The sequence below is a fragment of the Pteronotus mesoamericanus genome, unplaced genomic scaffold (assembly GCF_021234165.1).
Source record: "Pteronotus mesoamericanus isolate MK-2021 breed Mesoamerican mustached bat unplaced genomic scaffold, CSHL_Meso_final scaffold_232, whole genome shotgun sequence".
NCBI classification, from domain to species: domain Eukaryota; kingdom Metazoa; phylum Chordata; class Mammalia; order Chiroptera; family Mormoopidae; genus Pteronotus; species Pteronotus mesoamericanus.
This window is the reverse complement of record NW_026555311.1, coordinates 15,036,067-15,062,961: the sequence shown is the minus strand read 5'-3', so window position 1 is coordinate 15,062,961 and position 26,895 is coordinate 15,036,067. Positions and strand designations below refer to the sequence as shown.

General features: G+C 35.4%; 1 protein-coding gene and 1 non-coding gene across 6 annotated transcripts in view; one reads left to right on the top strand and one right to left on the bottom strand.

Annotated features, from left to right (window-relative positions):
* RAP1GDS1 (Rap1 GTPase-GDP dissociation stimulator 1) overlaps positions 1 to 26,895 on the top strand; it is a 142,492-nt gene that overhangs the window by 27,214 nt on the left and 88,383 nt on the right. For 4 of the 5 annotated variants that reach the window (XM_054591710.1, XM_054591711.1, XM_054591709.1 and 1 more), the window contains exon 3: positions 26,377 to 26,499. In XM_054591710.1, coding sequence (XP_054447685.1) covers positions 26,377 to 26,499 — 123 coding nt within the window. Of the gene's footprint in view, positions 1 to 26,376; positions 26,558 to 26,895 lie in introns of those variants that run through there. The other variant, XM_054591712.1, reaches the window with a different exon arrangement.
* On the bottom strand, positions 111 to 217 carry LOC129085448 (U6 spliceosomal RNA). The gene has a single exon (XR_008530703.1). It is a non-coding gene; the product is annotated as a U6 spliceosomal RNA (small nuclear RNA).

Below are 26,895 nucleotides of genomic sequence, written 5' to 3'. Positions count from 1 at the left end.
AGAAAGACCATCTGTAAATCTCTCACAGTCCACAAGATTAATAACAGAAGCAAGAATATGATTGTCATACTGAGTGCTGTTTGCCCTCTGCTACGCTTTTTAAAAAAAATGTATATATGAAACAGTTCACAAATTTGCGTGTCATCCTTGTGCAGGGGCCATGCTAATCTTCTCAGTATCATTCCAGTTTTAGTATATGTGCTGCCCAAGTGAGCACTGACATGCTTTTAAGCACTATACTTCGTAAGAGCCTCCCCACCCCAAAAAAAGTTCTCACGTGCATTCTTCAGAAGGAAATAAGCCTCCATTGGTATTTGCAGTTGTGATTGAAGCATTGGCAGATGATCTGGGTTTTCTAACGTTAGCTCATAAATATTACTGTTTCTGCTTTTAAGTTTGCTAAATTAAAAAAACAAACAAACTTATGCTCCTAACAGAGAGTAAAATAAATAAGAGAAATGTGATTTGAATTGATGCTATATGCCAAATATCTACCATCCTCTGCCCTAGCTGTGTGGCTCAGTTGGTTGGAGCATCGTCCCATACACCAAGGGGTTGTGGGTTCAGTCCCGGTCAGAGTGAATTAAGGGAGACAACCATCTATCTTTCTCTCTCACATTAATTGATGTTTCTCTCTCCCTCTCTCTTTGAAATCAATAAAACATATCCTTGGGTGAAGATTAAAAAAAAAATCTATCACCACCAACATTTATTGTACCAAAACTGACTTACTGTCACTAAATAATACACTTTAAGTTATTGTTGAGGGAGAAGTGACTGGTTTGTGTTGGTGTGTCTTTCTAAGATTCTTTTTCAGCAGGGTTCCATGTAACTGCCTCAATAGCTAGCTGTGGGTCATTTGTGACCATATACTTGACTGATATTAACTGGTTTCCTAAGCAAATAAGCATAACCCAGTGTCCTGAGTATGTCAAAGAATATGAGGCATGCAAATTGGACTTTTAATTGGAATAACAAATTGGAAATGAATTAATATAGTATCTGAATAAAAATTATATATTTTCAACAGAAAGGTATAATTTGATATTTAAAGGAAAATGGCATAAATAATAAGTAGATTGGGTAAATTAACCTGTTTTCAGTGTCTTTGATGTGATTAATAGATGTTTGAACCTGATATTCAAGGTATAGGCAATATCACATGTCTCTTTATATTCTGTTGTACTTGATAGTCCATGACCATTGTGTTTCCTCTAGAAAGCTTTTTTAACATGGTCTAATGCTTCCACTTTTACCTCTTAAAATTCAGATTTCCCAAATACTCATTTTGCATTATAAAAGAAACATTAAAGTTTCACCATTAGGTAGACTTTGGAATCTGTAAATGAGACATTTGGGGAAAAAATAAAATGTAAGTAAGTTTTTTCTCGTAGAAGCTTTTATGTAAAATAATGTCTATCCTTGTTATTTGATTTTATTATGTTCAGTAATTTATTGATACATAATATAAGGATGTACTTATATTTTTTCCTATACAATTTCCCAGCACCATGTATCATCCCATCTATTCTTTTTGGTTGATAATGCTCATTTTATCATATGATAACTGCTTAATATAATGGGATGAGTTTAAGGTTTTGTTCTATTCCATTCAGTCTTATTACTGTGTTGTAGCCATGCTGTTTAATTATGGTAGCTTTATGCAGTAAGTTTCTCTTTATAAATCTATCTTTCAAAAATTCTTATTTTCACAGGTTTGTTATATCAGAGAAAATTTAGAAATAACTTGTCATATTGCTGAAAAACCCTGTTGGAATTGTGATAAGCTGTAAATTAATTTGGAAAGAACCAAAAACTTCTCAATATTTTGTCCATCAATCTAAGAACATGTATTTTAGTTTCTTTTATTTGGCTTTTATGTCTCAGTAAGATTGTGTGGTTTGGTTCATATACTTTCCATACGTATCTTATTTAAAGTATCCTTATATATTTGACCTTTTTTGGTGGTCACAAATGGATTTTTTCCATTATTACTTTTAAGTGGTTATTTTTGGAGATCAACTTGGAGAGCTATATTGATTTTTTATATTTTAATTTTTATCTAACTACTCTGTGAACTCACTTATTAGTCAAAATAAAATATTAGTTTGTTCTCTTAGGTTTTGAAACCATACCACACACAAAGTGATATTTCTCTTTCCTTTTTCCCCTCATGACTATAGTTGACTTACACTGTGAAGGCTTGAACTTCTGGCACAATAATAAATAAAAAAGATATGAATAGTATCTTATTTTAGTTTCTGATATTAATGGCAGCCCTTCTAATGCTTTACCAATTCAATATAAGACCTCTTAATATAACATCAAAGTCCCTTTTTGTGTTAAGAAAATAGTCTTAATTAAATAATGATTTATAAAAAATCAGGCGTAGGTATCTTTAAACCATAAGTCCTTAGCTTAATCAATTAATATTTTAAAAAGTAAATATCCATCATTTGGATTAAAGTTTATTTATAATAAAATATTTGGAGCATTCATACTTGAGGAACTTTTTTTTAAGAATGGAAAGTATAACAGTCTTGCAGTCAAAAGTCACTTAATATATTAGTGAGATTCAGTGTAATTTATCTTTCTTTGTGCTATTCAGGGACAAATATTTACCTAATGAGAATTAATACCTAAAAATAACCTAAAAGTTACCTAAAAATTAATAACATGAATTAGATATTTTAGAATGAATAGTGACTGTTAAGTGGTCTGATAAACAACATAGAAAATTTCTTAATGTAGTAATATGTAGCCCCCATAGCTTCAAAACTACAGTTAGTAGAGCATTATTTTTTCTACCAGAAAATTGTTTACAATTATAAGGTCATGTCTATAGCTATAACTTAGATATTCATCTTTTGTTAGTTTGTGTATATTATTTAACCTGGAAAATGTGAACTTGATTGCTTATGATTTTTTAATTTTATTTTAATGTAGCTTTATATAGATTCCTCTTAGTGAATTGTAGTGCCATGTGAATTTTGGTATTTCAAGATTTTGTGAAAGATGAATATAAATTACTTTATAAATTAAAATTGTTTTAACTACTTGGAGTTAAAGACCATTTTAAAAGTTTGTAACTTTTCACTTATGGGAAAGAAAAAATACTAGCCAGAAAAGTTGGTAATTAAATTTTTCTCCTTTTGGAGATTTGTTTTTGTATAAATCTTAGTTCACACAAATCTGTAGTTTAGCTGTTATTTTAAAACTAGAAGAGATGTCATATAGGAATATATTTTACACTGAGTTAATAAATAAAAGCAAAATTGTTTTATTTTTTATTACTACTTATTACCATAGTTTTCGTTTTTGAGTTATTAATGTATGTGAATATTAATGACCATCTGCAAATTGTTGAAATAGGAAAAATATTCATAACATTAAAGACAAAAGACAGAGTAAAAGATTATTCTTTGCTTGAAGCAAAGTACGGGAACAATAGGAAATGGAGAAGGTTCCAAATTAGGAAACACTTTTTAGAAGCATATTAAAAAGACATTAAGAAATGTGTGTCAAGACAGAAATATATCTTCTTAACTGAATATAAGATACTATGGGATTGGCCAAAAAGTTCATTTAGTTTTTTCCATATGATGGCTCCAGTAATACTTAGTTGTCTTTAACTTCATTCAAAACAATTTTGTTAGACTGTATTGTGACAGCTGTCATATCAGCATGCATTTAAAAAAAAACAAAATTGGTGCATTTTTGTGCAGCCATTTTAATTTTGAAGATGGAAGAAAATATGCAACATTTTTGGTGTATTATGCTTTATTATTTCAAGAAAGGTAAAAATGCAACTGAAATGCAAAAAAGATTTGTGCAGTGTATGGAGAAGGTGCCGTGACGGATCCAATGTGTCACAAGTGGTTTGTGAAGTTTCTTGGTACTATTGATATTTTGGACAAATAATGCTTTGCTCTGGGGCTGTGTTATGCATTGGAAGCTGTTTATCAGCACCCCTGGCCTCTACCCACTAGAAGCCAATAGTGTAAGATAGCCGACATACTCAAAACATCCAGATCAGTAAAGTTATTAGTGGAAATGAAAAATGTGCCTTTTATTTTATGGAAAAACAAAATGGACCTTTTGGCCAAATCAGTAGAACACGGTGTGCTAAAACCTAGACTTTGAATCCATACGTCTCTTAAAATAAAAAAAAAGAAAAAATTTATCTGCCTTTTGGGGCCTTGTTTTTGGGTTTTATTGCACTGAATATTAAAAAGTAGGTCATGAAAAACCTCAGTAAAATCAATTATAGGTTCCTGTTTAGAAAATTTTAATATACTAATGGCGTCTTTCCTCACTAGCAGCTATCCCAACACATAACTATTGTGCTACACAACCCTTTTTGATATCTTAGTGGAATACATATTCCATTTGTGAAGTTTACTTTTATGTGTCAACTTGTCTGGGCCATGGTACCCTTATAGTTGGTCAAACACTATTCTGAATATTTTTGTGAGAGAGTTTTTAGATGAGATTAACATTTAAATCCATCGTGTTTGAGTAAAGGAGACCGCCCTCTATAATGTAGGCGGACCTCATCCAGTCAGTAGAAGGCCTGAATAGAAGAAAAGACTGACCTCTTTAACGAACAAAATACCCCCTCCCCCATACCCACCCCACTGCAAGAGCAAGAAATAATTCTGTCAGCATAGCACCTTAAGAGTTGACAGTATCATCAGCTCTTCCCTGGTTTTCTAACCTGCCAGCTCTCCCTGCAGATTTTGGCTTTGCCATGCTCCATAACTGAGAGAGCCAATTCCTTAAAATCTCTCTTATGTAAATCTGTGTATCTGTCTATCAGTCTGTCTATCTGTCTTAGTGATTTTCAGCCTGCGTGCCTCAAAAATTTTTAAAATGTGCAATGCCTCACTATTTAATCAAGGCCACTGACCTCTTTTCCCTTAGACTGTCAAATAAAAAAAAAATGGTAATAGTCAACACAATAATATCCACCCAGTGTGAATGAATCAAAATTATACCTATATTTTTTTGTCAGGTTAGCAAAAAAAAAAACCCAAAACCCCACATTTTTTGGTGTGCCACAGAATTTTAGTAGTGAGTTTATGTGCCATGAGATGAAAAAGGTTGAAAATCACTGATCTAGAGACATCAATTGATCTATTATACACAAACCCCTTATTGGTTCTTTTCAACCCTAATTCACCACTACTAGAAAAGAGGATCCCTTATCCTTTTCAACAAATATTTCCAAGGAAGTACACATACATGCCACACAGGTATATATAATAGATTAGACCAAAAATGATTGTGTGAACATAGATATGGCCTTTCATTCAACCAAAACATTCTTTTCAAGCCACTGAAAACATAATGCCTACATCAGAACCTTGTTAAGGTGTGATCCACAGCTTAGCACATCAGCATCTTCTGGGAGCTTACTAGAAATGCAAAGTCTGGGACTTCTATCCAAGATGGAGGTGTAGGTAGATGCACTTTGCCTCCTCGCACAACCAAAAGGTGGACAACAACAGGTTAAAAAAAATAACCAGAACTGCCAGAAAATCTAACTATGGAAGTCTGACATCCAAGGAGTTAAAGAAGAAACATTCATCCAGACCAGAAGGAAGAGCAGAGAGGATGTGCAGCAAGGCAGCAGCTGGAGAACCAGGTGGACAAGGTAGCAGCTGGTAGATGGGCGGTCCCACATTTGTGTGTGGATAAACCAGAGGAACAGCTGGGGAGCAAGACAGACCCTGCAGTCCAGGGTTCCAGTCTGGGAAAAGAAAGCCTCATAAATCTCTGGCTGTAAAAACCTGTGGGGGTTGCAGCAGTGGGAGAAACTCCCAGCCTCACAGGAGAGTGTGTTGGAGAGACCCACAAGGTCCTAGAATGTACACAAATGCACCCACTCAAGAATCTCCACTAGAAGGGCTCAGTTTTCTTGTGGGCAGCAGGGGAAGTGACTGACAACTGGCAGAGAGCCAAGCAAAGTGGCATTGTTCCCTCTTAGACCCCTCCCCCACATACAGCATCACAATGCAGCGACCTTGGTTGCCTGCCCTGGTGAATATTTAAGGCTCTGCCCCTTCCAACATAACAGGCATGCTGAGACAAAGAAATGTGGCCCAAATGAAAGAACAGATCAAAACTCCAAAAATAGAACTAAGTGATAAACAGCCAGTTTATCAGGTGCACAGTTCAAAACACTGGTAATCTGGATGCTCACTGAATTGGTTGAGTATGGTCGCAAAATGGAGGAAAAAGCAAAGGCTATGCAAAGTGAAATAAAAGTATACAGGGAACCAACAGGAAAGGGAAGGAAACCAGGACTCAAATCAATTATTTGGGGCAGAAGGAAGAGATAAACATTCAACAAGAGAAGAATGAAGAAACAAGAATTGAAAAAATGAGGAGATGCTTAGGAACCTCTGGGACAACTTTAAATGTTCCAACATCTGAATCACAGGGGTGCCAGAAGGAGAAGAGGAAGAACAAGAAATTGAGAACTTATTTCAACAAATAATGAAGGAGAATTTCCCCATTCTGGCCAAGGAAACAGACTTCCAGGACTTGCAGGAAGCCCAGAGAGTCCCAAAGGAGTGGGACCCACAGAAGCACACACCAAGGCACATCATAATTACATTACCCAAGGTTAAAGATGAGAGAATCTTAAAAGCAGCAAGAGAAACGGAGACAGTTATCTGCAAAGGAGTTCCCATATGACCATCAGCTGATTTCTCAAAAGAAACCTTGCAGGTAAGAAGGGGCTAGCAAGAAGTATTCAAAGTCAGGAAAGACAAGGACCTACATCCAAGATTACACTGTCCACCAAAGCTCTCATTTAGAATGGAAGGGCAGATAAAGTGCTTCCCAGATAAGGTAAAGTTAAAAGAGGTCATCATCACCAAGCTCTTATTATATGAAATGTTAAAGGGACTTACTTAAGAAAAAGAAGATCAAAAGCTGTGAATAGTAAAATGATGACAAACTCAGAACTATCAACACCTGAACCAAAAAAAAAGGAAGAAACTAATCAAACAACTAGAACAGGAACAGAATCATGGAAATGGAAATGGGGGAGGGGGTCAGGAAGAATGGGGGAAAAGGTATAGGAAATAAGCAGCATAAATAGTAGGTACAAAATAGACATGCGGAGGTTAAGAATAGTATAGGAAATGGAGGAGCCAAAGAACTTATATGTACAAACCATGGACATGAACTAAGTGGGGAGGATTCTGTGGGATGGGACGGTGCAGGGTGAAGGGGAATAAAGAGAAGAAAAAAAATGGGACAAATGTAATAGCATAATCAATATATATGTATAAAAAAGAAAAGAAATGCAAAGTCTTTGGCTTCACCTAAAACTTGGATCAGAACCTCTAGGTATAGGGCCCAAGTATTTGAGTTTTAGCAATCTCTCTAAATAACTTTTATGAATCCTAGTTTGAGAAACATTTGTCTGAGACCATGATATCCAATGGAAATGTGTGAGCCACATAAATAATTTACAATTTTCTAGCGGCCAAGTTAAAAAAGGAAAAAGAGCCCCGACTGGCTTGGCTCAGTGGGTTGGGCATCGTCCTGCAAAACAGAAGGTCATTGTTTTGATTCCCAGTCAGGGCACATGCCTGGGTTGCAGGCCAGGTCCCCAGTTGGGGGCACGCGACAGGCAACTGATCATTGTTCCTCTCCCTCACTTTCCCTCTCTCTGAAAATAAATTAAAGCTTTTTAAAAAAAGGTAAAAAGAAACAAATGAAATTGTTTATAAACATTTTATTTATTATTTCAACATGTAGTCAACATAAGAATTTAGTCATTTTACATTCTTTTTTTCCATACTAAGTCTTTGAGGTTTTAGCTCATCTTAGTTTCAGCTAGTCACATTTAAAGTGTTCAGTAGCCACATGTGGTCAGTGGATACTGTACTGGATAGCATGAGTTTAGGACCATGCCATAGTGGTTCATGAACCAAAAGCATCAGCATGCATATTATTAGAGTTACTCAGAGCACAACGAAGTACAAATTCAGTTTGTTTCATGTAAAGTAACTACTTCTAGTGTCTTCTAAAACAGTTTTGTTTTTTAAAAAAAAGGGTGAAGGGGATTAAGAAGCACAAACTGCCAGTTATAAAATAAGTCATGGGGATGTAATGTATATAGTTAATATCTTAATAACTACTGGTTACGAGATTTATCATGGTGATCCCTTCATAAGGTACATAAATGTCTAATCACAATGTACAATAAATCTACTATTTTGTATGTCAACTATAATTTTTTAAAAATTTCAACAGTTGAAGAGTTGTTTGAAGAAGCTGAATTAAGTACTAAAGTCAGACCATTTCCTATTGCCTTTTATTCTCTTATGATTGTTCTTTTTTAATTTGACACTAAATCAAATACGTGCACTCCTATCAGACACTGAACATACCTTTATTACAGTACTTATTATGATAAATTATAATTTTACATTTATTTATCAGTCTCCAACACAAAGTAATGAGCTCCTAGTGGCAGGGACTAAATTTCTGCCAATACGAGGAGATAGCACTCAATGTGTAGGGCATACTAAATAAATGCTCAGTGTTGAATATTTGAATAAATGAGACCTGAAGATGGAGAGAGGTGCACTCTGATCTTCACCTTGTCAAAGTATGACGTCACAGTGCCAAATGTTCCAAATCTAACTTTAAACCAGGTATTTAACCAAAGCAGTATGGCATATCATGGCAGTAGGAACTCCGCTGAATACTTTAAAAACCTTCTAATGTGTGGGCCTTTTTTTTTTTTTTTTTTTACTCTAGACATGAGTATTTCATGTGCAGGATCATGAAATGTCACACAGTATTCTCTACTATTCTCCATCAACCCTGTATAACTACAGAATCAGGGGAAAAGAAATGACTGTCACTCTACCTAAATGTGCTAGCTATCTCAGATCTCGAAGAAATATCCAAAAATGTTTTTTGTTTTTCAAGTAGGAGTAAGACAGCCCAAATTTCCAAGTGACTGTATCTGAGAACAAAAGGCACTGAATACTATTAACTTACTTTATATTTTTTAAATAGAGGAAAAGGGATTCTCTGCATTGTTTAGCCCTTTGTATGAATGTTACTCTAAAAAATTATACCTAAACTTTATGCTGCTAAAAACATGAAATACTCACATTTCCTGATTTATTAATCTGTTATAAAAGAGTAAAATGACAATGAACCACATGTGGTTAAAAATATGGCATATAATGTTTGGCCTTAGTGTTTTTCATCAAGATCTCATTGTAGAGCAAGTAGAAAAGAATGTATTGGGTTGGCCAAAAAGTTTTTCATTTTCATTTTCACCAGTAACTTTATTGATTGAATATTTTGAGTATCTCACACTATTGGCACACTATCGGCTATCTTACACTATTGGCTTCTGGTGGGTAGAGGCCAGGGGTGCTGATAAACAGCTTCCAATGCATAACACAGCCCCAGAGCAAAGCATTATTTGTCCAAAATATCAATAGTACCAAGAAACTTCACAAACCACTTGTGACACATTGGATCCGTCACGGCACCTTCTCCATACACTGCACAAATCTTTTTTGCATTTCAGTTGCATTTTTACCTTTCTTGAAATAATAAAGCATAATACACCAAAAATGTTGCATATTTTCTTCCATCTTCAAAATTAAAATGGCTGCACAAAAATGCACCAATTTTGTTTTTTTTTAAAATGCATGCTGATATGACAGCTGTCACAATACAGTCTAACAAAATTGTTTTGAATGAAGTTAAAGACAACTAAGTATTACTGGAGCCATCGTATGGAAAAAACTAAATGAACTTTTCGCCAACCCAATTAATTGTGTGAGGTGAGTTCATTTTTTAGATGCTTGTAATTTTTTCTTCCCATAGTCAAGTGTTAGACATCTTTTCTCCTCATTGTGTTAAAGGAGTAAACAGAATGTTTTCATTTGGCTCATTATAACTTAGGTGTAGATTGTTCATCCTTTGTTTCTGATGTGTGCTTGTGGGAGGGATAATAGAAAGACAAGGTAATTTTCTACAGTGATTTCTGAAGTTTTATGGAATATTTTTGCATATGTTTTCTTTTGAAAAGATATAATCTAGATCTTGATTAGCTTAATGCAAAGTGAAAAGTTTAGTCTCTGCATGAGCTAGTTATTGGTACATAGTTCTACAAAAACACTCATTCTTGATAAGAGAATTCTTAAAACATAAGACAGTCTTAAAAGCTTAGTCCTTTTTTTCTGTTAAAAGTGATTACAACTACTACAACATCAATAAATGTAACTGAGTTTCTCCCTCTTTAGTATTCTTTGAGTTTATACATTCCTCTGTTTGACTTATTTCAGTGTGTATTTGTATGTCCCTTTTTCATTTGTTCAGTTATAAACTCCTTAAAGGCAGGGTAATTTTATTGAGCTAGCATTAATTGGGTACTACCATGTATTTGGTACCTTTCCCTGGAGAGTTTGGATAGACAGGTAATACATAAATTTTAATAGAGTACAATAGATTATGTAATAGAGCTGATACCAAAATGTCAGAGAAACAGAGCTGGATTCAACTCATAGTTGTAAGAGTCTTTCCAAGTGTCATGGAGAAACTGACATTTCACCCAGGTCCCAATGGATAAAATAGGTGTTTTGCAGGCATACTACTGTTCTCCTTCTACCTGTCTTTTCTTCAAACTGAATAATATCAACCATCTACTTTCCACTTCCCAATTCTGATAGCCTTCAGCTGCTGGCAAAAGAAAAAAGAAAAATCACCCAGTGGTATACAATGTGGCTATTATAAATTTGGAGTATCTAGCCTCAGCTGTTAAATGCTGTTACATATTTCTTCTTTGTGGAATGTATTTTTCTCCTTTACTGCTTATTACGATATGCTTTGCTATCTTTTAAAATTCAGTTCAAGTGTTACCTTGTTAATGAAGATTTCCATGATCTTCATGAAGCTATACATAACCTCCATGGTAGTATCAGTCACATTGAATTGTGGTCATTTATTAAAGTCTGTTTTTAACTAGACAGCTCTCTGAGGATATGATTTATATGCTCTTTATCTTATATTCCCAGCATAGGAAGGACTTAGTGCAAAATACATTTTTTGTGTGTGATCTTATCCACTCCCAAGTTTTCGATTACTACATAGGTTCTAACAACTTAGACACAGTTACAACATTGTGCCTGAGTATTGGGGAGGGGGCGATTTTGATGAGAAGAATCAGGGAATACTGGATTTTGAAAACATAGTGTAATTTTACTCAGTTAATGTGAGAACCCAGGGATTATGGAAAGAACATTCAAACATAGGAAGCAACATATACAAAGTCACAGCAATGGGGGGAAACCTGGTTCTATTAGAAACTGAAAAGTGTGGTATGGCTAACAAAAAGGTGCATTCAGGAAGACGATACCTGGAAAAGGGAGTAAGAGGTCAAATTATAAAAGACTTTTATGCCATGTGTCTTAGTCTCTTTGGGCTACTATAACAAAAAAGCCTAGATCGGATGGCAATTCTAATAGTTTTGGAGACTAGGGAAGTGCAAGATCATGGGTCCCAAAGATTTCATATCTGGTAAAGTGTGCTTTCTGATTCATAGATAGCTTTCTTTTTGCTGGAACCTCACACAGTACAAGAACTAAGGCATCTCTCTGGGAGCTCTTTTTGTAAGGCCACTAATCCCGTGCTTGAGGACTCTGTCCTCTTCACCTGATCACTTCCCCAAGGCCCACCTCCTAATAGCATCACATTAAGGGTTAGATTTCAACATATGAATAGGGGAGGCACAAACATTCACTCTGTAGCACCATACTAACGGGAGCCATTGAAAGCAAATGAAAATCAGGTTTTTATTTTTAAAAGTGATCTGTGGTAGCAGATTTAAAGAAAGGTTGGAAGGTAGCCAACAAGAAGGAAAAAGAGGACATCTTTTTCTGAGAGACAGGAGTTAAGGATAGTTTACATCATAGGTAAGTTTAAGCGTGAAGGAGCAAAATATTTGCACCCTGATACCAGGAAAGGATATCTGTTGAAAATGATGAACGTGGCATACATAGAGAGTACTTAATATTTAGAATTACTGATTTAGGAAATGTGACAGAAAAATGACTAGAGTTAAATAAAACATTACTGAACAATGGAGAAGGTCCAATTAAGATGGTAAATTTTGAATTTATTGTGGTACTAGCTAACATATTTAGTAACATAACATTTTAAAATTTGGGAACAGGAAGAAGCATGTGGCCAGATTCACTCACTGTCAGGGATTGAGTGACAATGTGAAAAAGCATTTTAGGAAACTTGCTGAAATCATTGATCATTTTATTCAGAGTAGGTAGGATGAAATAAAGCATGGAGAGGGCCAATAGATTGGGAAGAAGATGAAAGACTAGAGGTTTCAATGAGGTGAAAAAATGTTCGATAATAAATGAAATACATGACCGAATAGAAGACTGTGATCAGAAAGTAATTTCCAAATTTAAGCTTTCAACCATGGAGTGGTCCTACATGATCATAGGGCCCTGGCATGATTGTGTGTTGGATTATTAAAGAGCAGTAGAGAATTATCATTTATTAAAGTTAGGGAATGTGAGGCCAAGTTTTTAACCACTTAGTGTAGGTTCATAGTTCAGGCTATAGCAAGTATAGGAGGGGAGAGAAAACGTGAGAGCAAGCTCCAGTGTATTTGGTGGTGGTTAGAATACTAGTGATGAGAATGGGGCAAATAGAATGTCGTCACCAGATGGTAAAGAAATGAGAAATTGTTCTTGAGTGAAGCCAGAAGACAAATGGTTTACAAAAGATATTTTCAGCTAAGAAAGCACCAGCCCAAACTCCAAGCTCTTCTTTGGGGGTAGAAAGTGAGGAAAAGAATGTTGAGTTCTGCTTGAGAGCAGTGAAAGGAGGAAGATAGAGTTTTGGGAGTGTCTGGCATTTGTTTACAATAGTTTAAGAGATGCAAAGGGTACAGTAAAAAAAGGGTTCACAACTAGTTCTGAAGGGAAAGTTCTGGTCCCAGGGAGGATACCATGGGATGGGAAAGTTCTTGAACTAACCAGTTCACAGTTATTCTTGTACCAGTTACTCTACCTGTATGGTTTGGGAGATTATTATCTATTTTTCTTATTTATGACCTTACCCTCTCTTCTTAAGAGAGTGAATTATTTTTTGACTAATATTATTTCCTCTGTTCTCCTGAAGTAGGCACTGTTAACAGACCTCCTTCATACTTTTTCCCTTATCATTTCTGTAAAACCCTGCCTTCTCACTTAGGATTTTTTCCATGCCCTTTCCCCCTGTTGGTTTTGTAGAATTTAAATTTGACATTTGTGTTAGGTATTACATGGAGACCTAAGCTCTTGCTCTAGTGCAATTATATTTCATATATCCAAGACCAGTTTGAAAAGCTTTCAGCATTCATTTTAGGGTACTGCATATTATCGTTCTTTATTTTACTATTCCCCAGTCTGTGTAGGGCATTATATCTAAAGAACACAAACATCTCCAAATTGGGGGTCAAGGTCATCTTGCCAGTTCATTTAGGTTCCTAGTTACAATTGCAATGTATAGGAGGAGGGGAATTCCCTCACACCAACCTCAAGCAATGCTCTGCACCCTAGTTGGGTGTCCTACAATTCAACTTAATTCTGACACTGTGTGCCCAAAGACAGCATCAAATTCCATAGACCAAGGGTTCAGCCCTACAAGACTGCTTCTGCTCCCACGTGAGATGCCATCACAAGTCCTTGCTTGTTACCTGTGCTTCTGTCCTGTGGTCTATAAATTGTAGGTTCCAGTGATACTGTAAGTTATTTAACTGTTTCTTTTTGCCAGGCTTACAGTAGGGTCAGTTTTAAGTGACTCCTTTTTTTTTTTTTTTTTTTTTGGTCTATGTACCTTTTTGTTTTCCTGGAAAAGTGGAGTAAATTTTGCATCACATCGACTTGTTTGCATAGAGTAATATTTCCTTAAGTGGGTTCCTTGGATCACTTATTTTTAAAAGATGCTCCATTAGGAAATAATTTATTTGAGAAACAGTATATATTCCTGTAGGCATATGGTAAACATTAATAAATTAAGGTCTTCAAAGAATCCTACTGAATTCTATATGCCAAATCTTTTTAGCTTTGTTTACTTCATATTTTTACCCCAAGGTATTTCACAGTAGGATGGAGATGAGTCTTTTACTGAAAATATCCCTTCACTGTGTTTTGTGGTATTCTCATTCTTAGTGTGAAGTGAGGAAATCCATATTTACTATAGAAAACCCTATTTTCAGTAATTATTTTGAACTTTTAGATGAACAATTCTAGTTATATATTCTTACTACAATCATTAACACAGCTTCTCCTGGTGTTTATTTTCTCATTAAATACCTTTTATTTTTCAACCACATAGATCTTAATTTTTTTAACAACTCCTTTATGACCTAGTTACTGGTAGTTTCAAAGAAAATAGTCAAACTAGCAGATCTTTTGGCTTATTCTAGCAATGATTTCCAAACACATAATTTCTCCAACTCCCACAGCTTACATTATCCCTGGAATTGAAATGACTGCAAGGCTATCAAAATCACTTGTAATTTTCTAAAATGACTCTCACAACTTAATCTTTTAGTAAGACCAGTTTCTGATAGTGAATCATTGTGTAAAATGGGTCCTGCCCTCTTTATTTTCATGTCTGTATATATCCTTTTCTTTCCTGCAGCTCATGTTCCTTTTATTTGCTTAAAATCCTTTTTGGGGGTGAAAAAGGGTCTCAAGTGAGAGAAACATCATTTTATTTATTTCCCCTGCCCACTTTATATCCTTGAGTTTGTTTTCTAGAAACGTTAATTTTTTTCATTTATCTTGCCCATATTTTAATCTCATACCCAGTGTATTTTCCTTATGTGTTTTAAATCTATTTTAAACCTGCTTCACAGTCTTTATACTCATTTCCCATTCTCTTCTTCAATCACTGCCTCAATTTATCTATCTCAAAATACTGTACATCTATTTATCACTCATTTGCCTCTCTAGTTCCTACTCCTACAAAATATGTTATATAGATTTTTTTTTTCCACATCATAACTTGGCAGATTGGATCAAGGTGTCTCATCACCATGTATCTTCAAAATAACACTTATAGTAGGAAAAGTAGTGGACCAATAATAAGAAAAACTAGGTTCTTAGGTTTTTTCCTCCAGTATAATTGTATCATATAGCCTTCTTTGTGATAGGAAGAGAGCATGAACTATCATGATTTTACTTCACATGACCTATTTTAAAAATAGATAATATGTTTGAAAACATTTTGAAAATTTTCAAAAATGCTTTCAGTATAAATTTAAAATAGAGTTTTTATGGTAGGCAAGTTATCAATCAGGTGCATTTAAATGATGACACTGAATCTGAATAGGAATTAGCAAAAGTGGTGGGTGGGGGTGACGTTTCAGATGTGGAACACGTGCAGTCAGGAGGTATGAAGTAAGATGAGGAATTTGGATTATTGTAAATAATTTAGTGTGGCTAAAGTGAAGGTTGTCAGTGGAGGAGATTCATGAGATAGGGTCGGGGATGTTATGGATGTGCTTGAGTGTTTAATTAAAGGTTTGGAGAGAGGTCTGAAGATGGAGGCTGAGAACAAGGAAGCTATACTAACCTCCTCCCTGGAACAAACTGGAATTACAACTAAATTATAGAAAAATCATCCTGAAAAACCACTGAACACTAGCTGGAGAGAAGCCTTATAACCAAGGACTTGTAGAAGAAACCATGCACTACCACACTGAGACTGGCAGGAAGTGTAGAGATCGGAGAGGGCTAGTTGGGTTACTTCAGGAGGCTGCTGAAGTTCCAGAGGGATATTTCAGTGTCTGGGTAGTTCCCCTGAGAAGTATGGGGTCTAAATCTCAAGCTGGGCTCCCCAGCCTATAGCTCCAGAGCCGGGAAAGGAACCCAAGAAACATATGGCTGTACAAAGCCCTGGGGCTCCTGTCCACCAGGGAGAGATGGCTGGAGACACAGAGAGTCTATTAAGTAGCCAACACACAAAATTTAATTTGTAGCCACTTAACCCTGAGCACCAACAGAGAGAGAGAGCAAGATGAAATAGAGATGTGAGGAGAATCTGGGTCTGGTGACTCTGGGGAGAGAATTGATGGGTCAGCAACACCCGTGTGCTAAGTCATTCCTTATACTGTAGAAGCCATCTTTCTTGGGCAGAGTAGTCCCCTCCATGTGGCATCAGCCTGGGGGAAAGCAATAGCTCCACCCACAGGAATACCCCACTTCCCACCCTGTAGAGCATAAGCCCAGGTGCTGAGAAGTACAGCTAGAAGCTATTTCAGTGATTAAGCCTAACAGAAAGACTGCAGGTGACGGTAAGTCTCTGGGAGGTCTGAGACTTTAGCTGACCGCCCCCCCCCCCCGTGGACACGGTGCTAGTAAAAGCTGGCTTTGGTGCACAGCTTGGTTATTTCTGCACACAGGCTGAGCAGGGAGCCACAAGCTGTGGATATCTGGTAGTCCCAAACAGATTGTTCAGGGCCAGTCACAAGCAACATCTGACATGGGTCTGGACCAGAGTCTTTGTAGATCTACATTATATGTAGAAATGAACACAAAGAGGCATCCAAAATGGGAAGACAGAGAAACAGGCCTCCAAACAAAGAACAAGAGAATTTCCAGGAAGAGAACTAAATGAAATGAAGGCAAGCCATTTATCAGATAGTTTAGAGTAATGATTATAAGGATGGTCAACAGCATGGGGGGAAAAAAAGCATAGAAACCATAAAAAAGAACCAAGCAGGAATAAAGAATGCAATATCTGAATAAATTATATACTGGAAGGGATAAACAGTAGGTTAGAAGAAGCAGAGGATCAAATCAGTGATTTGGAAGACAAGGTAGAAAAAAATACCCAAGCAGAGCAGCAAAAAGAAAAAAGAATTAAAAGAAATGAGGAAAGTTTAAGAAACCTTTGAGACAACATGAAGCATAACAACATCCGCATCATGGGAATACCAGAAGGAGAAGAGAGTGAGTGAGCAAAAGATTGAGAACCTATTTGAAAAAGTATGGACAGAAAACTTCCCTAATTATAATTAAATGTCCAAGATTAAAGAAAAGAGAATTTCAAGAGCTGCAAGGGAAACGCAGTTAGTTACCAAAAAGGGAGGTCCCATTAGACTGTCATCTGATACCTCAACAGAAACATTTCAGACCAGAAAAGATTGGCATGAAATACTCAAAGTGATGAAAAGTAAGGACCTGCAACCAAGGCTACTTTACCCATCAAGGCTGTCATTTAAAATTGAAGGAAAAATAGAGCTTTCCAGACAGAAAAACTGAAGGAATTATCACCAAATCAGTACAAATATTATAGGGCTTGCTAGAAGAAGAAGGAGAAGGAGGGGGAAGGGGAGGGTAGGAAGGAGTAGGGAGGAGAAAAAACAGAGGAAAATAGTTAAAAAAATGAAATGACAATAACTGTATTTATCAAAAACCACTTTAGAAGTAAATGGCTTAAATGCTCCAATCAAAAGACATAGGGCAGCTCAATGGATAAGAAAACAAGATCCATACATATGATGTCTCCAAGAGATCCACTTCAGAACAAAAGATACAGACTAAAAGGGATAGAAAAAGATATTTCATACAGGTGGCAAGCACAAAAACTGTAGTAACAATACTCATATCTGACAGAAGACTTTAAAACCAAGGCCAATAGTAAGAGTCAAAGGAAAACACTACATAACAGTAAAGGGAACAACCCAACATAGGATATAATCCTAGTAAACATTTATGCATTGAACATAGCAGAACCTAAATATATATAGCAAATTTTGATGGACCTAAAAGGAAAGTTCAATGGAAATACAGTTATAGTAGGGAATTTTAATATATCTTTGACTTCAATGGATAGATCTTCCAGACAGAAAATCAACAAGGAGACAGTGGCCTTAAAGGACACCCTAGAACAAATTCATTTTTCTACATGAATAAAATAAATAAGCTAAATAAAATGTTGTTAAACAATGAATGGGTTAACAATGAGATCAAGGAAGAGATCACTATACCTTGAATCAAATGAAAATTAGACACAACAACCCAACATCTGTGGACACTGAGAAAGCAATCCTAATAGGGAAATTCATAGCATTACAGGTCTATTTCAAAATACAAACAAAAAATCAAATACACAATCTAACTTTACACTTAAAGGAACTTGAAAAAGAACAAAAAACAAAGTCCAGAGTAAGTAGAGGAAAGAATAATAAAGATCAGAGCAGAAATAAATGAAATATAGTCTAAAATAAGATATAAAAGGTCAATGAATCCAATAGCTGGATCTTTTAAAAGATAAATAAGATGGACAGACCTTTAACAAGACTAGTCACGAAAAAAGAGAGAGGACCTAAATAAACAAAATCAGAAATGAAAGAGGAGAAATGACAACTGATACCAAAGAAATACAAAGGATTGTAAGAAAATATAAAACAACTATATGTCAACAAACAGGACAGCTCGGACGAAATGGGTAAATTCCTAGAAGAGTCTTCCTAAACTAAATCAGAAAGAATCAGAAAATTGGAGTAGATAGATCACACCCAGTGATATTGAAACAGTAATCAAAAAACTCCCAACAAACAAAAGCCCTTGACCAAATGGCTTCTCAGGTGAATTTTACCAAACATTCCGAGAACTAACACCCCTCTTGAAACTATTTCATAAATTTCAAGAGGAGGGAAGACTTCCAAGCTCATTTTATGGGGCCAGCATTATCCTGATTCCAAAACCAGATAAAGACACTACAAAGAAAGAAAATTATAGACCAGTATTCCTGATGAACATAGATGCTTGAAATACTCAACAAAATATTAGCAAACTGAACACAGCAATACATCAGAAAGGTCACACACCATTATCAAGTGTGATTTATTACAGAAATGCAACATATGCAGATCAATAAATGAGATAGCACATAAACAAAATAAAGGATAAAAACCACATGATCATATCAATAGATGGAGAAAAACCATTTGATAAAATCCAGCACCCGTTTATAAGAACTCTCAGCAAAGTGGAAATAGAGGGAACATACCTAAACATAATAAAGGCCATATATGACAAACCCATCTCCAGCATCATATTCAATGGCCAAAATCTACAAGTGTTCTCCATAAGTTGGAAACAACACAGGGATGTCTACTCTCACCCTTCTTATTCAGCATGGTACTGGAAGTCCTAGAGATAGCATTCAGAAGAAGAATAAGAAACAAAGCTCATCCAAATTGGAAAGTAAGTAGTAAAACTGTCTTTACTTGCAGATGGCATGACTGTATATAGAGAACCCCAAAAATTCCACCAAGAAAATATTACAATGGATAAATGAATTCAACACAGTAGCAGAATACAAAATTAATATCCAGAAATCAGTTGCATTTATATATGCCAATAACGATCAGAGAGGGAAATTAAGAAAACAATCCCATTCACAAATGCTTCTGAAAGCATAAAATACCTAGAAATAAATTTAACCAAGGATGTAACAGAACTGTACTTGGAAAATTTTAAGACTTCATGAAGAAAGAAATTGAAGAAGAAACAAATATTGTAAGTAGAAGCACATACTATGTTCATGGATTGGAAGAATTAACATCATTAATAATGTCCATACTACCTAAACCAATCTATAGATTGAATGCAATTCCTAGCAAGATACCAGTGACATATTTCACAGAGCTAGAACATACATTTCAAAAATTTGTATGGAACCACAAAAGGTCCCACATATCAACAGTGATCTTGAGGAAGAAGAACAAAGTTGGAAGAATCATACTACCTATATGGAACTATGCTATAAGGCCATAGTAATCAAAACAGCATGGTACTGGCATAAAAACAGACACATAGATCAATGGAACAGAATTGAGAGCCCAGAAATAAATCCACACCTTGTTTTATCGTCAATTAACATTGACAGAGGAAACAAGCACATACAGTGGATTAAAGATTGTTTATTCAATAAATTGTGTTGGGAAAATTGGACAGATACATGCAGAAAAATGAAACTAGACCACTTTTTTACACTGCACACAAGAATAAATTCAAACTGGATTAAACTCTTAAATGTGACTCAAAACCATAAAAATCCTAGAAGAAAACATAGGCAGTAAAGCCTGAGACAGTTTAATATTTATTCATGGTAATATTTTATCTAATATATCTCCTCGGGCAAGGAATCAAAAGAAAAAAATAAAGAAATGGGACTACATCAAACTAAAAAGTCTTGGCACAGCAAAGGAAACCATCAGCAAAATAAAAAGACAACCCACTGAATGGAAGAACATATTCACCAATACATCTGATAAGGGATCAGTATCCAAAGTTTATAAATAAGTTATAAAACTTAACACCAAAAATCAAACAATCCAATTAAAAAATGGCAAAGAACCTGAATTGACACTCCTCCAAAAGGGACATACAGATGGCCAATAGACATATGAAAGGATATTCAGTGTCAGTAATATTAGAGAAATGCAAAACTACAATGAGATATATTCTCATACCTGTCAGAATGACTATTATCAGTAAATCAACGAACAGCAGGTGCTGGCAAGGATGTGGAGGAAAGGGTACCGCTTTGCACTGTTGGTGGGAATGCAGATTGGTGCAGTCACTCTGGAAATCAGTGTGGAAGTACCTCAAAAAATTAAAAATGGAACTGCCTTATGACCCAGCAATTTCAGTTCTGTGCTGTTATCTAAAGAAACCCAAAATACTAATTCGAAAAAACATAAGCACCCCTATGTTCATTGCAGCGTTATTTACAATTGCCAGGATGTGTAACCTGCTCAATGTCCCTCAGTAGATGAATGGTTAAAACAACTATGGGACATTTATTTACACAATGAAATATTATTTGGCCGTAAAAAAAGAAAATTTTACTCATTGTGACAGCATGGATGGACCTGGAGAACATTATGCTAAGTGAAATAAGCCAATCAGAAAGACAAATACTGTATGATACCATGCAGATTTGGAAGCTAATGAACAGACTAAACTAACAAGCAAAATAGAGGCAGACTCAGAGAGAGCAGGCTGACAGCTCTGGTGGGGGAGTTAGCAGGTGGAGGGATTGAGCAAAAAGAAGAAAGGACTCTTGGACATGGACAGCAGTGTGGAGATCATGGGAGAGAGAGATCATTGGATATTCGTTATCCAAAAAAGGAATAAAATACATTGAAAAATGTTATGGAGAATCATTTAAAGATGTAGAGAATGACAGCAAATTTGCATTTTCAGAAGTTTATTCTTGTTTCTTTATGGATAACTGATAGAGGCAGTGGGAAGGCTGGAGTTAGGGAGACTCTTGAGGAAGCTGTTGGCGTTTAATAATGGTCAGAACTGAAAACATGATATAACAGGAATGTAGAAAGGAAAGGTAGATGTACAAGATGCTAGTGAAGTAAAATCTGTGGAACGTCCATTCTGATTAAATGTGGGTGGTAGAAGGGAGTTTGCTTAAAGAGAAAAATTTGTAGCCCTCTAGGGCTTTTGGTTTAGATGGAGTCCCTGCCTTTCACTGAGAGAGAAATTAGGATGGCTTTAAAGGAAAGAGGTTAAGTTCGATTTGGGGAATGTTATATACAAGGTATTTATGAGATATATGTATATATACATACATTTGTGTGTATACATATAAATACACACACACACACACACACACACAAATGCTTTGTTTTCAGTTGGATAAAAGGAAAGAAGATTTGGGGCTTGTCTGTGTAGCAATAAATGAAGCTTTGAATTTGGATCAGGTTGCCTGAGCACAGGACTAGGTAACTTGTTACACCATATTTTAAAAATTGATGTCGTAAGAAATACATAGTTGCCAGAGACAAGGACACACATGGCCCTTGAGTCATATTCCTGGTCCTTGCAGTCCACCCAACTCTGAGTCTTCTCTTCACAATCTGTCATAGGGATTCCTTGGATATGGAATATAAAGATACCAGTTCTTTACTGTTCCCATACCTCTAAGTGAAACTTTAAACACTTTTTTATTTTAAAAGTGTTTTAAAAATACTAAAAAAGTACTTTAAAAAATACTACCAATCTATCCAAATACACTTGTAATCTTAAGAAAGTCATAGTAATAGCAGTCATTAGTTTTGTTTTTCTAACTTGGAGTTTACTGTAAATCGGTTATCAATTGCTTTTTATTTATTTATCCTTACAAAGCTCATATGCTGACATAACATCCTAAGTTCAGCTTCTTGTAGCAACATACCTGAGAACCCCATCTTGGTATTTAACTTAAAGCCAATGATTTTAATGTATTTATTTGGCAGTTTTGTTGGCAACTTCAGCCTTCAATTATGAGTTATTCCCATTCTGCCTGTTTCCTCTGTTCTACCAGGTTATTGGCCTTGAGAAGCTCCCTGAGTTACATGTTAGGTTCTCCTCCTCATAATGGTGTTGAAGCCTAGCTTCTTGATTTACTGTTCTTTCAAGTTTTTCTGACCTGATTGCCCAGTTTTCTTTTTCTGTCACTGTCAGTTTCATAACTAAACTGCCTATTGCCATCAGGAGGCCAGGACCATGGACCTAGGACTGCAGGAATGGAATGAGAGCTTCTAGCAGTCTAAAGTCTCCTGTAATGGCTGTGGCTCCTGCAGGAGGTCCAAGAGATGTTATTTTAAGAGTTGCAATTGCCCATCATACAAGGGGGACCCCCTAAACCCCAGAATTTATTTATAAAAAGTTGTGTATTGTTACATGTTAAAATTTCAGTGACTTTCAAAGTAATCTCCATTTGATGCAATACACCTATTGAGACTTTTTTCTACAGTTCAAAACAGTTTTTGAATTCGTCAGTTTTGATGCGTTTTAGTGCTCCTTTCCTCTTTTGCTTCACCTCTTCCATGTCGGCAAAACATTTCCCTTTGAGGGCATTTTCATCGGAGAAATTAAAAATAAAGTCGTTCAGGCTGAGATCAGGTGAACAGGGAGGGTGAGGCACAGGGGTCAGGCCATTTTTTTATCAAAAACTGCTGAACACTTGGCACAGTGTGAGCAGATGCGCTTCTAAATCACCCATCATAGAATGAGCAAACGCATTGAAAGAGTCTTCAAAAAAATTGCACCAAAGCTGCATACAGCCTCTTGCAATACCACCAGTTGGTACACTAGTACAGGTGGGTTCCTAAAACACTCACCTAGTGGGGGAAACATGTACTACAAGGAGCTCGTCCTTCAGAAGATAATTCTGTTTTCTTGAGGATCCCACCTTGTATATGGGTCTTTAACATTCAAGGACTGCCAGCCACCTGCAATTTGTAGGCATGCTCAAACATTTTTTAAGACCACAGCTACATGTGAATGGGGAGAAATATGTTGAATTGATTCCTGCAAACATTTGAAAGGAACATAGTTAAAATGTTTATAATAGTCTGGCTAAAGTAATAAAAAGCCTACCTCTTTTACAACTCCCTAGCACAGTGCATGATTTTTTTTTATAAGTAGCTTTTAATTTAGAACTGCAAACACAAACTGCTGACTACCTCTTAATGCTCTTTTAAAATCATTTCAAGGGTGCTGATATCCGAGAGCATCTTTTAGTTTCACAGATAACTGTATGTTGGAAATGCAGTATAACGCCAGTGCAGAAAGTATGTATGAAATGAGGCTGACATTTTGTAGTTATTTACAAACAGTGCCATTTTAGTGATAAGCAATATTTGGTTCTTTATGTTTTTTATGCCACAGGAAAGAAGATAATTCCCAGCTGTTTAATTTAAATTCTAAACCTAAGTAAAAATCCACATGCTAACAGGTAAATGGAATTCCTGTTAGGTTTTTCTGAATTCATATTTCTATCACAAAACAGGTTATGTTTATTCCATTTATTTCTCAGACAATAGCTTAAAAAAATACTATTTCCAAATTCTTATTTTAATTTAGTATAACTATTCTTCCAATTCCTTGGATTATAATCTATGGAAAGTCTCAGCAGAGTACGAGTTTTGTATTGTTTTCTTTTTTTCCCCTTTTGCCCCTGACATTCAGCTCTGATGTTAAGCTGTTCTTTCAGTTACAGTGGAAAAGAGACATGCATGGGCAATTTGCAGTTAACCGCTCGCCTCCATGCACATGAATGTCTCAGCTTCACATCTAATTGTGATTCCTGCCTTATGCCATCCTCTTGTTCTTTCATCCCAGTACCAACAGATGGTGGGACCAGACCCCTGGGGCAGTGTGCCTCATTGTTCTAAGGTTGTACATCTTCTGGTAGCAATGGTCAGAAAAAGAAGGATTTTAATATGGCAAATTGGCTTCAGTTCTTTTTGGCTTCTTAAAAAAAACAATGGAAATTTGGCACCAAGTTTTCAGGTAGTACCTTAAAATCTTCTTTTTTAGTCCATGAAGAAACAAAAAGCAAAGACACATTTATATTTTATAAATGGGCTTGCTGAAAAGACACCTTTATGTCCGCATCGTGTGTACATTACGTTTGTGATAATCTCAATTGTAAGAAACCTAGTAAGTGACAGCATATAAAAGAACAGGTTTCATCTATTTATGCTTAAGTTTTCTGTTCTAAAAAATAATACTAGAGGTTGCCAGGTGATACATATGTTGATTTGTTTCCTTACTAGAATCTGAAGGTGCTGTTCATGCTCTGTGATTAGTGTGATTGGTGACGTTAGACAAGTTTACTTCATCTTTATGGGCCAATAAATAAGGTTCTTTTAAAGTATCTCCAAAATGTCTTTTTTGTCATAGTACATAAAATGTTAGAAGCTGAAGTAGTACTAGCTGTATGAAAATGCACTATGCTATGGTTGGAAAAGGAAATGCATGGATGAAGTTTTATCATTGAAATAATCTTGGTTTTTTGATCTGTAGTACCAGTGTTATGGATATACATATATAAAAACTAACTACAAATTATTTTTTTAAAGATAATAAATACATGGAAGTAAAATCACCCATATACTTTTCTACTGATTCAGCCATTTGACAACTCTAGCTTCTCATGATGTTGAGAGGGTAATGGTTCTATAACCCTGTGTAGTCATTACTGCACAGAACAGTGGTTTTTAACTCTCTGACCAGAATCTATGATTAGAAATACATTTTACATACAGTAGGCATGCACATACAGTTACATATGTATGTGCATGTATATAATTCAAACAACTTCCTCCTCACTCTTGGCAGAATTTTTCCTGTTCTTTTGCTGTTGTTGTAGATGTTAATTTTATTCTCTTTAAGAACTTGCTCATTCTTGTTGACGAAATATGTTTTTGATGGATCAGGACCCACAGTTTGAAAAACACTGCACTAATCTGTACTTACTGTAAAGAAATGCATTTATTTTTTGTAGACTTCCTCAAATTCTATTAAAAATTATTTTCTTATTCTATTGATCACATCAACTGCTATTTACTTAACAAGAAATCTTTAGAGTTCTCTCTTATTTGTAGGTATAGTCAAAGGATGTAAAGGATACAGAGAGTCTACACAGAAAAACCAATTTATATTGAATGTTTTAATGAGCTGTATAACTATTTTTAAACATATGCCCATACCTCTTCATTGTTTAGAATCACATAGTCATTTTGTTTTACTTTCTTGAACTTGTCTTTTAGTTCATCATCATTCCAGGTGTTCCTGTTATCCTTTTATTTAATAGTTCATGCTTTAATAACATACATGAAGTGGCTTGGTTTCATCAAAAGTTTCTTTATATGTATTTTAACTAAGAAAAGAAGTAAGGGACTTTTGAATTTCTTTATCACCAAATCGAGTTCTAAGTACAGTGGCCTTACTGCTGTGTACTATTTCCTTTTTTCATTAGGGGTGATTTGAAGAGTTGTATGAAAAACCTAGTAGTCATATGGAATTATATAGTTTCCTCTGTCACTTCATATAAAATGATGTGAGGTGAAGTTTTTGCTCATTTACTTGCCATTTACTTTTTTAAATTGTGACAGCATATAGGAAACCATAGAATGAATATATAAAATAATACAGTGTTACCGAATTCAGAAGGGAAGCAGAAAAAAGGCGTTCCTACTCTTGAACAGTCAGGATTGGAACTAACATTGAAAAGTAAGTTTAGTATACAAATGGTATATTCAGAAAGGATTCCTTTATAATCTGACAATAGATGGGCAAAAGACTGTACTATGAAGTGTTTTATGCAGATAAAAACTCAAAAGCAGGTTGTGGAACTGAAGTTAATTTTATATAAATACATACATTTGTATACTGAACAAATTTTTATTTGGATGGTGAAAATTCTTGAGGAATGTATTATCTATCATGTATAAAGTTGTCAGTGTTAGTGTTAAAGATTTTCATTGAAGCTCTTTGTATATATCTCTTTCAGATATGGAGACAAGTGAAAAAATCCAAGGAAGCGGAATACTTCAACTGTTTGCAAGTCTGTTGATTCCACAGTCTTCCTGCACAGCCAAAATAGCTAACATCATAGCAGAAGTAGCCAAAAATGGTGAGGTTTTCCTCGAGAACTTTTCTGCTGGGAACATCTTCAGTTTTACACCTTACTTGTCAGTATGTTTTATTAATTTATGTTTTAATTTTGTAGATTAGACATTTTTTATGTTTTTTCTATTCTTTTCTTTGACTTTTTTCATGTAATTGTTAAAAATGACTATAGTTATAGTCATTTTATTTATACATTTTCCCATTTGCTATTCCAGTCTCCCAGAGTAGAAGTAAAAAGAAGCAATACTAGTCCTTGCTGTACCTGTATCATTTACTGTTTTGGTTGTAGGATTCTTGAATTTGCCTTTATTGTCACAGAGAGCATACTTTTTTAGTGTATATATTGGTTTGTGTTTTACCTAGATTTAAACTAGTTAGTTCAACCTATCCTCCTGACATT